Source organism: Sapajus apella, unplaced genomic scaffold (assembly GCF_009761245.1).
Source record: "Sapajus apella isolate SASKATOON/1434 unplaced genomic scaffold, GSC_monkey_1.0 scaffold3, whole genome shotgun sequence".
Taxonomy (NCBI): Eukaryota; Metazoa; Chordata; class Mammalia; order Primates; family Cebidae; genus Sapajus; species Sapajus apella.
This window is the reverse complement of record NW_022436943.1, coordinates 4,475,784-4,491,633: the sequence shown is the minus strand read 5'-3', so window position 1 is coordinate 4,491,633 and position 15,850 is coordinate 4,475,784. Positions and strand designations below refer to the sequence as shown.

Sequence of the window (15,850 nt, the reverse complement as noted above, 5' to 3'; positions counted from 1 at the left end):
TAATGGGAAGTTGTGGAGAAAAACTAAACTTATACCAGCTCCAGTTTTAGAGCCACTGTTTTTTTTCTTGCTATTTTTTTTGCAACAAGAACTGCCCACACCAGTAGTAGAATAGATAATACAGCCATTTGTCAACCTTAAAGAACCACATGTGTTATTCTTTATGCTTTATCACTTCACTTCAGAATATTGCCTTTCGAGTGTGAAATTGTACCCGTTTATGAATTTATGATTTTTATTTAAATATTCTTTTTTTTTTTTTTTTTTTTTTGAGACAGGATCTCACTCTGGTTGCCCAGGCTATAGTACACTGGCATAATCTTGGCTCACTGGCAGCCTTGACCTCCTGGGCTCAGGTGATTCTCCCACCTCAACCTCCTGAGTAGCTAGGACTATAGGCTATTTTTCCACCTCAGCCTCCCAAGTAGCTGGGACTGTAGGTGGGCGCCACCACACCTACCCAGTTTTTTTGTTTGTTTGCCTTTTGTTTTGGTATTTTTAGTAGAGACGGGGTTTTGCCATGTTGCCTAGGCTGGTCTCGAACTCCTGGAGTCAATCTGCCCGCCTCAGCCTGCCAAAGTATTAGGATTACAGGTGTGAGCCACTCTGCCCGGCCTAATTTTATATAAAGATTCTTAAGCTGTCTGTCTGGTTTGGCTTTAAGCTCTTTATATAATTAAGTAATTGATAAGATAATATGCAGTTCTGGATTTATGCCAGATACATGTTTTATAAGGAATTTTACATGGCAATTACTTAAAATATAGGATTCTGGTATATTGAAATATGTGAGTATTTGAGTAGCCTGCCATTTGTAAAGTTATAATGCAAGTTAACTTCTAATTTAAATAAAATTTTGAGTTTTGTGAATACCATTTTCTTCAGCAAAGCTCAAGTATTAGGTTACTCTTGTAAAACTATTATATCTTTGGGCACGTGTTTCTTAATATGATTTTAAAAGGAATAATGTAGGTTTTAAGCAGGTCATGGTTTATGTTCTAGCATTTAGTTAAAAAGTCATAATCTTATAATGCTGTTAATTTGCTGTACACTTTACAGAGCAATTTCACGTACTTGTATCTAGTTCACTCTTGACAGCAGGGCTCCAAGTGAGGTGTTCCTACTGTCACTTGACATTGATGGGACAGAGATGGGCTCAAGGATGTTGGGCACCCAGGGGTGGTTGAACTGGCAGTTAGGACTTTGGTTAGGTTATCTGATTTGGGATCCAGTCTGCTTTCTCCTAGGTCACAGAAGCCTTTTGATTTTGTTTTTCTTCTTTTTTATGTTAAGACACATGTAACTCTGACTAGGACTGCAGGTCTGGCGGCTGCTTGCTTTGGGATGATCCTCAAACCCTGTGTTCCCTGACGTCCTGCCTTCAGCACAGGCTGCTGGACGGTTCTTCCCATGGACCCAACTCCTCGCTCCAGGGGCCTTTGCAGAAACTGCTCTTTCTGCATGGAACTCTGTTCCCTTCTCTTGCCTCTCTTCCTTCCTTTCCTCCTTCTCCGAGTTTAAGCCTAATTACCATCCACGTTACGGCTTCCTCCTGCTTTCCCCAATTCCACTCTCCGAATTCCACTTCTCTCTCCTTGGAACTCTTTTTCTGCAGTGTATTTTTGTGGCACTTGAGTGTTTTTGTCCTTAGACCAAACTCTGGGAGGATGGGGTCTTTTGGCCAATTTTTCACCCGTTGTATTCTCACCCCTTAGCAGGATGCCTCATACATAAAAGATACCCACATATTTAGGTGCATGGATGAATGAATGAGTGAATAATGCAGATTCCTTCATTATATGGACTTAGTTTCCTTTCTTAGACCATTAGAATCAGCTGGTATAGCACTTGGCTAGATTTGAACAAATTAGGAATCCTGTGTTATGTTTAGTTCCAACTCCAGTCAATTAACCAGTATTTATCAAGTGGGAGGCAAAATGTGAAGTGCTGTATCTCTGTTTCTCTATCTTAGCATTTATTCATATTTACAGATCATCGAGCATGATTCAGGTAGTTATTGAAAGCCGGCAGGTCAAAGTGTACAGAGAACAAACACCAGTATGAGGGAAGCTACATAAACATATGCACATGTATTAAATGTAAGCTATGTCATCCGTAGAATTTCATAAACTAGGCTAGATTTAAAATTTTTCCCATTGATTTGTAATTCTTCATGGTTTTGAACATTTTCACAAAATGGGACCACTTCTCAGTTACTCGAGATAAAACTTGCTCTTCGAGTGTGACAGCAAGCATTTTCCTCACAGATATCTATCTATCTATCTATCTATTTTTTTTTTTTTTTTTTGAGGCAGAGTCTTGCTCTGTTGCCAGGCTGGAGTGCAGTGGCGTGATCTCGGCTCACTGCAACCTCCACCTCCTGGGTTCCAGCGACTCTCCTGCCTCAGCCTCCCGGGTAGCTGGGACTACAGGCATGCACCACCACGCTAATATGGTGAAACCCCTTGTCTACTAATTTGTGTTTTTTAGGAGACAAGGGGTTTCGCCATATTAGCCAGGCTGGTCTCAAACTCTTGACCTCATGATCCACCCACCTCTGCCTCCCAAAGTGCTGGGATTACAGGCTTGAGCCACCGTGCCTGGCCAACCAGTATATTTTCTTTGCTCATTTTTCAAAATCCCTTTATTGACCTTGGTTGCAGGATGAGTGCAAGTTGGGACACCCATACAGACCTACATTTTTAACTACTTTGTTGCAGGGAAGGTTTAAGATAGTGTAAATTTTCTTAGTCCAAGAATAGTGTATTTCCACCCTGAGCTATAATACGTTGTTAAACCCAGTGAAAGCTACATTTTTCAACTTTGTCAGCTTGGTTGCCAAAATATTGTTTGTTTGGAATGAATTATTAGAATATCATACACAACACACACACACACACACACACACAGACACACACACACACACACTCAAATCTGATTATCTACTGGAAAGTCAGACTTGACTAGAAAGTTTATGGTTTGGATTATTTTTGTAATGTTATTTCATATTTCTCACCCTTATATTCCCCTTTTTGGGGCTGGTAATTTGAGAAGTTAACTATATATTGGCCTTAGTAAGAAACTGTATTATATTTAACAGAGAAAGAAACTAAACAAATTATTTCTTCTCTTTATCTGCTTCCCCCATACGCACACTTTTAACCAGTTTTAGGATGGTATCAATTAAACATTTTGCCACATGTCTGATCAGTTGGTGTCTTTATATAAGAATGGTACCATTTCTTGCTGAACAGTATTTTTATCTCTGTGATGACTTTCCCTGAACTAAGAACACACTATTTTGTAGCAGGAAGATCCTAGAATTCCATGCTGAGTATTTTTGTTTTTTAAAAAGAAGATACATGAGTATTGGAGGAACACAGTGTGTTAAACTTATCCTGAGGATAGATGTTAGGGTGTGTCTAAACCTTGTCTACATATAGGGTACTTTGTAAATAAAGCCCATAATTGGTACACATGAGTAGTTAGAGCAGTTCTAATTGCATGAAACCTGTCTGAGAGGATTCATTCTGTTCTTGGTGGTTGAGAAGATTATAAGTGTAGGGTAGAGCTGTGTGTCATTTAGAAATGGTTTGCTAGGGTTCAGACATGCAGCTTTTCTGGTGAGTGGAGATAGGGGGAGAGGAAAGGAGCTGGATTTTCCCTGGTTCTTGGGAAAGGAGAGGAGGTTGGAGATTCTGGCGCAGGGTTGGGGGTTCTGGCTCAGGGTTTGGGCACTGGGAGCAGTGATGAAGCAGAGGGGGTGGCTTGAAAGATTTCAGATTTTGACAGCTAGAGAAAGAAAAAGGAAGGAATTGCTAGAGAATCTTCACTAACTTGGAGATTGGATAGTAAAGAGGGTGACTGACCTTGTTGGAGGTTGTCTGTTGTTAAAAGGTGGGAAATGACATGGTATTGTGGGACCAGGCAGAGGAATTGGGATTTACTAAAATAAGTAGCAATAGGAAACCACTGCAGATTTCTGAAGAGAAGAGCGAAACTGCAGCTTAAAGAAGCTTGATTTGCTATGTTCATGAGTACTTCTCATGACACTGGTATAATTTGTTGCTTATGTAGCCATATACCAGATATTGCCTCCAGTAGGTTTTGCCTCCTGCCCTTTTTAGTGGATGACCAGTGATGACTTAGTGATTGAGCCTTTCTAAACATCAAGTTTTATCTTGAGTTTTATACCTCCATGAGTTATAGAGTGCAAGTAGGTATTGTAATCTCCATTCTATAAGAAGAGAGATGATACTCAAGAATTCTTCAGCAGAATTCTAACCAAGTTGGAATCCATCCAGGAATAGTAAGCCAGCTTTTCTCTTCCACTTACTACTGAACTTCCTAATGTGAAATGAATTGTCTGTTTTGGAACAAAACACCTGGGCTAAATTTTCATTTTTGAGTTTGTATTCTTGATAATTTGATCTTAAAATGATAAAATATCAAGAATTCATTTGCCCCCTTAATTTTCAACTGATTTTTAAGCAGTTTCTGTAAAATGTGATTTATATATCATATAATTCATCCATTTAAAAAATGTCAAATTCAGTAGTTTTTAGGATATTTGGAGTTGTGGAACCATCACTGCAATCTAATTTTAGAAATTTTTCATCACCTTCCTGAAGAACTTGTATTCATTAGCGGTCACCCCTGCCCAACCCTGTCATTCTCAACCCCTCCCAATCCTAGGCCATCACTAGTCTAATTTTTGTCTCTATAGTTCAATTGGTATCTTTCTAAACTAGTATTTTATAAAATTTTACTGTGGATTTTGGCATCAGAAGGTAGTTCAGCCTCAGCTTGCCTAGTAGTATGACCTTGAGAAAATTTCTTATGTACAGTCTGTCTCCATATCTGTAAAACATGGATAGTCATATCTTCACAGCTTATTGTGATTAAAGGATATTTATGTAAAATGTATTAAGTGCTATACGAGTTAATTGTTCTACCAAAGATATGTAACTGAATTATTTTGTTAAATGGTCTCATTTTAATAATAAAAAGAGAGGTAAAATAGTTCTTCAAAGCTTGGCCAAGTGATTCCACACATTGGTAGGAAGACACAGCCAGTCACCCCAAGGTATGTTTATTTACTGTCCTTTTGCATATGTTGTTCTGTTGTCTGTATAAAAGTATGCTCAGCACATGCTTGCTCAAGCAAGGGGGATTTTCTTTTAGCTATGAGATTGTAAATACGTCATACATAAAGAAGACATGAAAACAACTCTTGAAGACAGAGCTGAGGGCAGGAAGAACAGGCAACCAGAGTGTCTTTCATACTGTAGCAACACCCTTTGGGCTGCACATTTTAGAATTCTTTATAAACAAGCATTGAATTCCCAAAGGCCCTGGGGAAGTAGGAATGCTGTACAGGCTGTGTGGGGTGGCCTGATTGAGTTTATTCTCCAGATAGCTGTTACTCACAGGCCACTTAATAACCTCTGTTGTTTATTTCATTGTTAGATGGCCCAACCATACAGCATCCCTCAATCCATGTAACAAAAACGTTCTTACCATGTCTAAAAAGCAAATTCCTTCCTTACCAAGTCTGTCCTCCCGTTGTTTCCCTTCATTTGAGATGCATTTTTGTGGGAAGCATTTGGGTACCAGTGGTGAAAGAATCCAGCTGAGAACAAAACTCAGAGGGGCTGGAAAGGGGAAAAAAGAAATCCTAGTTAATGGAGTATCCAGGTGGTCCTATCAAGTAAGAGGGCAGACCACTTGCTACACAACTTTGGATAACAGTCCTTTGTCAGGCATAGGGTTTTTTTTGCAAATATTTTTTCCGAGTCTATGGCTTGTCCTCTCATCCTTTTGGCAGTGTCTTTCACAGGGATGTTTTTAATTTTAATGCAGTCTAGCTTATCAATTATTTCTCCTATGGATCATGTTTTTGGTGTTGCATCTCAAAAGTCATTGTCATATCCAAGGTCATTGAGATTTTCCCCCGAGTTGACCTTCTAGGCATTTTATAGTTTTGCCTGTTACATGTAGGTCTGTGATCCATTTTGAGTTAATTTTTGTGAAGAGTTTTTAAGATCTGTGTCTGGATTCATTTTCTTTTTGCATGTGGTGCCCCATTGTTCCAGCACTATTTGTTAAAAAGACAGTCCTTTCTCCATTGCATTGCCTTTGCTCCTTTGTCAAAGATCAGTTTCCTATATTTATGTGGGTCTTTTTTGAATCCATAACCTTTCAGTGACTTAATGATGAAAAGAGGTGGCATTTTTCCCTGGAGCTGACTCCCCTGCTGGCCCATGGCGGGTTTTCTGAAGGCCACAGTCAGCCTGGGAAGTCAGGATGGCAGGGAGCTGGCACAGGGTCCCTGTGGGACTTGGTAGCTCTGGGGGGCTTCTGAGGAAGAGACTCATTGTTATTGGAGTGAATGTCAGAAGCTCCGCATTCATGGATTAATGAGTCCTTCCCTCGTTTTCTCCTGTTGTGCATGATTCTTATTCCTAACGCACTCATTCTAACTGATGAGATAATTAGAGCAAAATTTTGTGTAACTGTTAGAAACAGGCATTCCATCAACGCAATTAGAATTGGTCATCCTTACCTTCAAATCTTCATTCTAGTGAAACCTAAAGTAAAGTTAGCATTGCTTTCAAGCAGAGCTTTTGTGCTTAAGTTACTCCATTTCTCTTCCATATCTTCAGGCTGACCTCCATTCCAGATTTCCCATTTGGGGACTTGGATGGTTCTCTTGTGGAGACCAAGGTGAATTTAGTGACAGCTTAGTGACTCTGGTAGGGGACGTGTTTGCAGTAGAGCTCCACTCTTTTTTACTTCCCTGACAATATTTCCTAACTTTGTGGCTTCAGACTATCATTTTCATGTACATCAGCCCTAATTTGTTTCTGTAGCTCTGTACCCCTTTTCTCTCCCAATTATTGTCCCATTGTTCCAGCTACCTGAAACACATTTTCCTTTGACACATGCTGCCTGTATCTCAGACACCTCAGCAAGGTGCCTGTGTTGTCAAGTCTTGTCAAAGGTTACAGTTTTGAAACCTTATAAATCTCTCCAGCCTTGCTCAGATCAGCTGTCTTGGCAGCATTCCATCTGGCCTCCCCAGCCCTTCCTAGCCTACCATTCTAACAGCCTCTCTTCCAGCCTCCAAAAGTTTCAAGAGCTCCAAATTTTCTGGGAGAGTGCAGGCTTCCTAGGCTAGGACTCAGTGTCTTGAATTTCCTGGCTTTTATGTAACTGTCATATTAATTCTAGCACATCCTCTCATGCTCTTCGCTGAGTGTTCTCCCTTCCCTCCATTTCCTATAAATATCTTGTACTTTTCCACTTTTATGTCTTTGTTCTTAGACTTCTAAGCCAGTGGTCCTCAAACTTAGAAATGTAACAGACTCCACATGGAGACCTTGTTGTAGCAGGGAATACTGGGCCCAAGTCCCAGAGTTTCTGATTCATTAGGTCTGGGGTGGGGCCTGAGAATTTGTATTCCTAACAGGTGTCCAGAGGATGCTGCCAGCCCCAGGGACCGCACCTTGAGAACCACTCTTGTAAGCAGTTTTCTCATGCTGATACATTTTGTTTAAAGGAAACATCTGATTCATAAGGAGGCCATTGATTATTCAGATATGTGCATTGGATTTTACATACAGTAGTGCTAGAATTGTGTTTTGAACATAAAGACATTCTGAGCTCCTACGTGGTGCCAGCTGACAGGCCCTTTGTCCATAAAACTACTGGTGAATTGAAGGTTATACTTCTGTTTCCTCTCTGCATGTTGGATGAGGACACTTAACCATATTTAGCTGTGAGCCACTGGCTACACTCTGTCATTACAGACTAACAGGCCCTACAGCCAGTCAACTGCCAATTAACAAACTACAGGCTTGTATCCTGGAGACAGTTTCGCCAAGGGATGCCAGCATCTCTGTTGTTCCCACAGTTACCAGGCCCAGGCATTGTCTTGTAGCTTTGTGACTCCACCCTTCTAAAGACTCAGGTGTCCCCAGTTGTACTGGCGAAAGATTTTGCATTTTAGTGTTATGTTTAAATGTAGGAATAAAAAAAGGCAGGAATTATTCTTTTGTCTGATTCACAGTGGAATTGTCAGCCACCTGTACCATTAGTGGTGGTGGGGAAAGAAGGGATGAGGAATCACTGTGGCCATGGATACATGTCATCTGTCCAGGTCTGTAGCGTACTAGAGGTACTTGATTTGAGTACCTTCAAATTTGCAGGGGGATGGGATGTCCAAGGATGAATGTGATTTGGGTAGGGCATCTGGAACTTTTTAGAAGATAATCAATACCTAATAGATATTTTACCCAATGGAATTTTCACTTCCATTGCACTTGCATTTTGCTGGTGTAGACTGCAGCCCCTTGAGCATAGAGCTGTGTGTGTTGCACATGGTTGAGCCTCACTTGTAAGGGCCTCTAATGTAATGGACCTTTGTGACGGATTCTAAAGTAAAAATGTGCAGAGTGCTTTCTGACTGGTGAATGTACCTATGATACATTTTATTTGGATATATTTTCATGTTTTCCTTACATACCTGTAGGTTTTTGATATCTGACATAAAACTTTCCAAGGAAACACCTCAAGATTCCAGGCTTTTTCCTACAGCTTATCTTACAAGTGTTATCACATCCCATAGGTAAGTGATGAAGTCTGCCTTGCTAGTGCCTTTGGAAAGCACCTTGCCCACTGTTTTGGGACTTGAACTTTGTGATTGTTTAGAAAACCAGCTTTTAATTGTTTGTTGTTGCATTTTAGTCGGTCTCTGTACATCCTTCACTTTGCTTCATAAACTTTGATAAGTTAGCACTGGGATATCCTTTTCTGCCTAGGTATATTTATTCTTTAAAAAATGTACATTGAGGAAGGGAAAGTAATTTTTAGGAAAATTACAGTGTGGTAAGCATACTGATGATCACGGAGACCATCCTAAATCTGATTTAATCTTTGATTCACAAGATATCTCAGAGTCTTATAGGATCCATGTACCGAGAAGAATCTTCATTTTTTTCCTTCATGTTGAATAAATGAATTTAGTTTGTTTTAATTTAATGGGGTTTTGGATAGAGTTTAGCATAGGTAATCTATATGTATATGTATTAGGGTAGAGACATAATAGGAAGTGTGATGTTGGGAGACAGAGAACTGAAAATCTGGGACCCTCGGGACAGTTGCTTCAGTAACTATAGTACAGAATGTGTGGCCTTTATGTCTGTGTCTCAGTTTTCCCTGACTCCAGTTTTACCTGCATTACACATAGTTTGGGAAAGACTAGGAAGGCTGGGTAGATAACTGCAGTAAAGAAACTGAATACAGTTTTAATGTATTGGTGTGCCTCTTGGGGATGGGAGTTGAAGGATTCAGAGATAGGCAGTGGAGTGATCAAGGACCAGGAAGTTGTGGAATTAAGAGTTCTACAGCCAGTTGACATAGCTGCCTTGTTACTCAACAGATGATTCATATTGTTCATGAAAAATATGCCACCCAGAAGACCTGGGGCTTGAGTCTTGCTCCCTTCCTGCCCTGTACACCACACATCAGCTGTGTGATCATGGGCAGGACCTTAGATGAAGTCCTCTTCCCATCTGTAAAATGTTGGTGATGACGACTGCCTGGTCTTCCTCATGTGGGCACAGCGAGCACTCACTGGGATGGGGTGAAAGCCTGTCATAGATGTAAAGCAGCAAACTGAAAGGTCTGGTGGTTTTTCATGAGTATTATACTTGGTTGACTTTCTCGTGGGCCTCTTAGATACTTCTCGTAAAGGCAGAATTTTAATTTAAAAATGCATATTATGTAAGAATATTGGAGTTCACTTTGAGAATTCATGAACTTAAACACTTAAACTCTCTCAGGCTTTTAAATGTCTCTTGATTATTTCAGAGCATTTGGTTTGTCCTAATGCTATGGAGTTTATAAAACCATTAATGGTATGATAGCTCTGGAAACAAGCAGTAATTCATTTGAATTCATTAGAATAATAAAGCATATTGTGCAGAGGGTTTCAGGCATTCTGTTCATAACTATCAAAATGTGGATTATAACAAATTTTATTTGGATATGTTTTCATGTCTAAAGAGGATTTTATAATAACTCTCATGTGTATTAGTTTTATGTGAAATACAACCAGCAAGCATATACACATAAAAAGATTTTGCTGATTGTATTTAGTTTCTCTGAAATTGGTCTATTTTGTAAACTTTTTTATTAAGTAAATATTTTGTATTTATTTTATCATTAATTTAATTAGTCATAATTAAGTCATCTGACGTTATAATTTAAGAAGCATGGGCCCTGTTTTCATGCTTTAATTTTATTGTAAGCATCTATATTTAGGGAGTGGTGTGGTTATATGTTTGTATATGTATGTTCAAGCATATCTTTTTATTTTATTTTTTGAGACAGAGTCTCACTCTGTCGCCCAGGCTGGAGTGCAGTGGCACGATCTTGGCTCTTTCTAACCCCTGCCTCCTGGGATTACAGGTGCTCCCCACCACACCTGGCTAATTTTTGTATTTTTAGTAGAGATGGGGTTTCATCATGTTGGCCAGGCTGGTCTTGAACTCCTGATCTCAAGTGATCCACCTGCCTTGGCTTCCCAAAGTGCTGGGATTACAGGCGTAAGCCACCATGCCTGGGCTATTATCTTTATTTTTAAAAGTTTACAAAGCGGTAGTTTATTAGTAAGCTTTCATAGCAGTAACAGTTTCTATTCAAATGTAGTCAAAACCTGACTTCAAGAATTCTGGTAGCAAAAAGGGAAGATTTCTTACCTCTCAATTGTGGTTTGAACAGAAAGTGGCATCTTATAAAGGTCTTAATTTTGGCATGTTTTGCCATTAAACATTTTTTTAAATTTCAATAGCTTTAGGGATACATGGTTTTTGGTTATATGGATTAGTTGTATGTGATGAAGGCTAGGATTTTGGTTCGTCACCTGAAGAGTGTCCATTGTAAATAATAGGTAGTTTTTCATCCTTCACCCTCCTTTCTCCCTCCCCAGTCTGAGTCTCCAGTGTCCACCTTCCCATTTTGTATGCCTTTGCACCCCTGTAGCTTAGCTCCCGCTTAGGAGTAAGAACGTGTGGTATTTGATTTTCGATTCCTGAGTACTTCACTTAGAATAGTGGTCCCCAGTTCCATCCAAGTTGCTGCGAAAGACATTATTTTGCTCTTCTTCTGCCATTTTTAATCTGATTAAGAATCACAAGAATAATTTAGTTGTCATAGATATTTTTTCCTAAACTTACTTTTATCATAAACACCTAATTACCCATATTCTGAGAGGTGGAGTGTAGTAACATCTGTTGAGCACCCATTATGTGCCAGGCACTGTTACACAATGTGCAGGCAGTTATTACAACTCCCATAGAATGCGCTGGTTTCATCCTCACTTTTTAGAAGAGAAAACTCCTTCAGAGTGTTACTGTCATTCGAACCCTGGTCTTCTGCACACTAGAAGGTCCATATTTTCTCTGATGCTTTTTTATAGAGGCATAATTATTGGCTCTTTATCCTAGTCTTTGCCAGTAAAACTTATTCATGTGTTTTAGCATCAGTAAACTTAAAGGAGAATTGCCTCAATTTTCTTTGCCTGCTGTTACAAAGTTATAGGAGGGTTAAGCTAGGTACACCCTCTGTTTCCAACAATGCCTGTGGGTTTTTCCTCTCTTCCTCAGAAGTTCTTAATTATGGTTGGCACATGTTGTGGTGAAAGAATATACCTTGTGGGGGTGGAAAATGAAATGCTGACTATAATGAATAAGATTGTTGGCCACCCCAAAGAGTTGGTTTAGACAGAAGTGGGGAACAGCTTGAATGAATCTGCTTTTCATAGGTACTTTTAACACATAACCAAACCTGTCAGACATACCAATCGACTGTCAGTTGCTAACACAATAGTTTTAGTTTCTTGTGGTGGATCCCCAAAGCTCTGTCTGTATTTGCCAGACAGGTATGGAAGTTGGAGTGATGTATGTGGTCAAAGAGGAACAAAAACTTGCCCTACGTGAAAACCTGGAAGTGGAGCTCTTGGTTGGAGTTCTTGATTTATAGGTAGAAATAAATATCATGGAAATAGTGCCACCCTTTATTGTATCTGTAGATCTGGAGAGTGTGGACTGATTAAATACTGTAAATTGAGCATGGGTGTGCTGAACTCAAAGCTGATTAGCACAGCCCTGTCTAGTGCATAACTCAGGCCACCATTTTAGAGATATGGGTCTTTAGTCCTAAGAGAAACTAGGGCAAGAGTTAATTCATTCAGTAAACATGTATTGCTTCATTACAGGTAGGGGAACAGGTAGAGGGGAAACTGTTCATCCATTTGGGGTAGGAAGATGGAAGCCAGAGTGCAATGCAGGTGAGCAGCGTGAAGGGTAAGGAAAAGTCATTGGGTGTCAGGGAAGGAAAATTTCACATGGCTGCTGCTTGGATGAGAATGGTAGATAAGAGTGATAGAATGCAGAATGCTCACTGCCTTCTCCTGCTCCTCGTCCTTGTTTTTTGTTGTTGTTGTTGTTGTTGTTGTTGTTGGAGACAGGGTCTTGCTCTTGCTCTTCTGCCCAGGCTGGAGTACAGTGGCACAATATGGCTCACTGCAGCCTGGAACTCCTAGGCTCAAGTGATCATTGTCTCAGCCTCCCGAGTAGCTAGGACTGCAGGTGCACACCACTATGTCTGGCTAATTTTAAAAATGTTTTGTAGAGACAGGGTCTCACTATGATGCTCAGGCTGGTGTTGAACTCCTGGCCTCAAGTGATCCTTCTGCCTCGGCCTTCCAAAGTGTTGGGATTACAGGTGTGAGCCACTGCTCCTGGCCTCTTCCTTCTTCTTATACTCTCAGCGTAGACATCCGTTCCTCCATTAAATGCCTTCCCTGACCCACTCTGCAGTTCTGGCTTAGGTCCCCTTACTGGGCTGTTGTAGAGTACAGTATACCACGTTTAGCAGAGCATCTGCCTCCTGGATTATCACAGCTCTTAACCTCTCTCCTACCTGACTCTGAGCTCCTATAAGGGCAAGAGCCTTGTAGAGACAGTGCCCAGTACATAGTAGGTACTTAAATATTTGCTAAATGAATTAAAATGAAGCTATAAAAGTTGGAGTCCAGTTGTTGAGAGCCCTGTAGATGATATTGATTGAGTGCTTATTATGTTTTAGGCACTGTAAAGGTATTTGGCATGTATTAACTCATTTAATTTTTCAATAACCTATAAAGTAGGTACTATTATTATTCCATTTTCTAGATGAACCTGAGGCACGGGAAGCTGGGTGTCTTCTCAAAGGTCATTCACTTTGCTCCCTGCCTCTGGCTTCCATCCTGCTAGGAAATTTAGACTGGCTCCTGGTGGTGGTGGGGACTGTTAGTGCTATAAGGGGCCAGAAGGTGTGAGCAGGTGTGCTCTCTGGGAAAGGAGTCCTGACCTTATGTGTAGATGGACTACAGAAAGAGGAATCGCCAAGGCAATTCAGAGTCACCCCTGAAATGGCAATGCAAAACATACTCATGTGATTTGTTGATCTAACACACAGGGTGCTCACTAAGTGCTAGGCACTGTTGAAAGTGCCTTACAGATGTTAACTGACTTAATGCTTTTGGCAGCCACGTGAGGTAGACACTATCACTATTCTCTCCATTTTATAGATAATGAACCTGAGATTCAGAGAGGTCCCACAGCTGGTAAGTGGCAGGGCCAGGGAAGTCTGGTCCCAGGGTTTCAACGACTGTCCCAAGCTCTCCTTAGTCTTCCTGTACAAAAGGAAGGGTGACTAAGTCTCCAGTGATGTTTCTGTTACAGATAGTACAGGATCAAAGTGATATTTTGGAGACAGATCCTTCCATTTTCAAAAGCATCTGCCTTAAAGACATTTGTCTAGAAATATTTATATGATTGTATCACATTTAAGATATGCTTGGTTTCGAGCAGGCAAACAAACAAAAACCAAAGACACAGGTCCTGCTCTTGGCAAACTCATACTCTGCTAAGGGAAGATAGAGAAGTTTGTATGTTTACAGAGAAAAAAATAATTTCAGTGGAGAAAGGCAGATGAAGAAAATAAAACAAGCCAATGAAAGAGACCTGTGCATTCCACTGTGATAGCCGCTAGGTGCATGTGCCCATTGAGTACTTGAACTACGGTCAGTCCAGATTGAGAAAGTAATGCTGTAAGGGTGAAATATACACTGGAATTCAAACTTAGTATGAAAAAAATATATAAAATATCTGATTAATAAATTTTACATTGATTATATCTTAAAGAATGTTTAAGATATAATCAAAATGAAACCCAAATGTACGTTGGGTTAAATAGAGTATATTATTAAAATGAATGCTAAGTGAAATAAGCTAGGCATAAAAGGACAATATTGTGCTATTGCACTTATGAGGTAACCGGAATAGTCAAGTTCATGGAAGCAGAAAGAAGAATGGTGGGTACCGGGGGGAAGGGAGAACTGGGAGTTACTGTTTAGTGGGTAGAGTTTCCATTTGGGATGATGAAAGGTCTAGAGATGGATGTGGTAATGGTTGCACAACAGTGTGACTATACTGAATGCCACTGAACTATGCACTTGAAACTAGTTAAAATGGTCAATCTTAGGTGCATTTTACTATGACTTTAAAAAGCCAAAAAATATGTGTCACACTTTAAAAAAAATGCGACTACTAAAAATTTTAAATTGCACGTGTGGCTTGCGTTATAGTTCTGTTGGACTGGGCTGGGTTAGAGAGTAATAGGTAAGATGGTCAGGAAAGGCCACTTTGGAGAGGGTCACATTTGTGACCTATGAAACAAGAAGGAACTGACCACACAAAAGGCGTGACGGAGGAGACTCAGGCAGAGGAAGGGCCGCTGCAAAGGCCCTGGGGTGGGAAAAGTTTGTATACTTGGGGAGGTGGGATGAAATTAGGATGAAGAGGCAGGGCCCCGATCACCAGGGTCTTAAGGGCCATGGCATGGTGAACAGTTTGAATACTACTGCTCTGCATAAAACTTGAAAATAGAAACAAAGCCATAAAAAGCTCAAATCTCCATACAGATTAAACCATGTGAAATTGCTGATATTTCTGACCTATTTATATGATTCAACCTAATCTTGTGTTTGTGGCTCTGGGGTTTGATCCTTTCCCTAGTGATGTGTCTGGTTGGCTAGCAGAGAATGCACTGCCTTGATTTCTAATTGTTTGCTAATTGGTGGGTACCTCAAAAGACAGCACCCCCTCTTGCTGGCTTTCATACCACTGTGCCTGACAAAAAATCTATGGTGAAATGGAAGGAAACCTAGCTGCTTACAAACTAAAACTGTCACAAGTAATAAAAAATCCTGCAGACAGTACCTGGAACATTTTCTATTTCATAAGCCTCGTCTTTGTCAGCTTGGTGGCTTTTGGAACCCAGAGGGAGCAATAATAGTATCATTAGCACCTCTGGATCCTGGCACTACTAAGTCACTGGGAGCATTTATTATTATTGCACAGGTAGACTTTTCTTTCTGGAAAGGTCTTGGCTCAGGACAAGTAAATTGAAGGGTTGGCTTTCTCAGTAGGGAAGGGTTGCTAGGAAGGTAAATTGGGGTTTGTTTATCCTTCTATTAAAGGCCATCAGTGCTGGCTCAAGCAGTCTTGTGGAGACTGCTGCCACCCCATTTTGTTTCCCCATTCCACCTCAGTGGCCTCATTATGTGTAACTGCTGCTTTTCCTGGAGCAGGGGGTCTGGGACAATAGGAGGCAACCCTACAGGAGGTGCTGCAGAATGAATCATTTTCTTAATGGTTTTTGACTCCAGAACCCCTGATGGAAAATGTCTGTTCATATTTAAGGGGAAGCTGGTTAATACCTAAAAATCTTTCATTTTATG

General features: G+C 40.4%; 1 protein-coding gene across 2 annotated transcripts in view; it reads left to right on the top strand.

Annotated features, from left to right (window-relative positions):
* SDC2 (syndecan 2) overlaps positions 1–15,850 on the top strand; it is a 115,030-nt gene that overhangs the window by 59,096 nt on the left and 40,084 nt on the right. Inside the window, exon 1 of one of the 2 annotated variants that reach the window (XM_032245679.1) lies at positions 8,105–8,161. The exons of the other annotated variant lie outside the window; for it this stretch is intronic. Coding sequence (XP_032101570.1) covers positions 8,120–8,161 — 42 coding nt within the window. The 5' untranslated portion in view covers positions 8,105–8,119. Of the gene's footprint in view, positions 1–8,104; positions 8,162–15,850 lie in introns of those variants that run through there. 2 annotated transcript variants of the gene reach the window in all.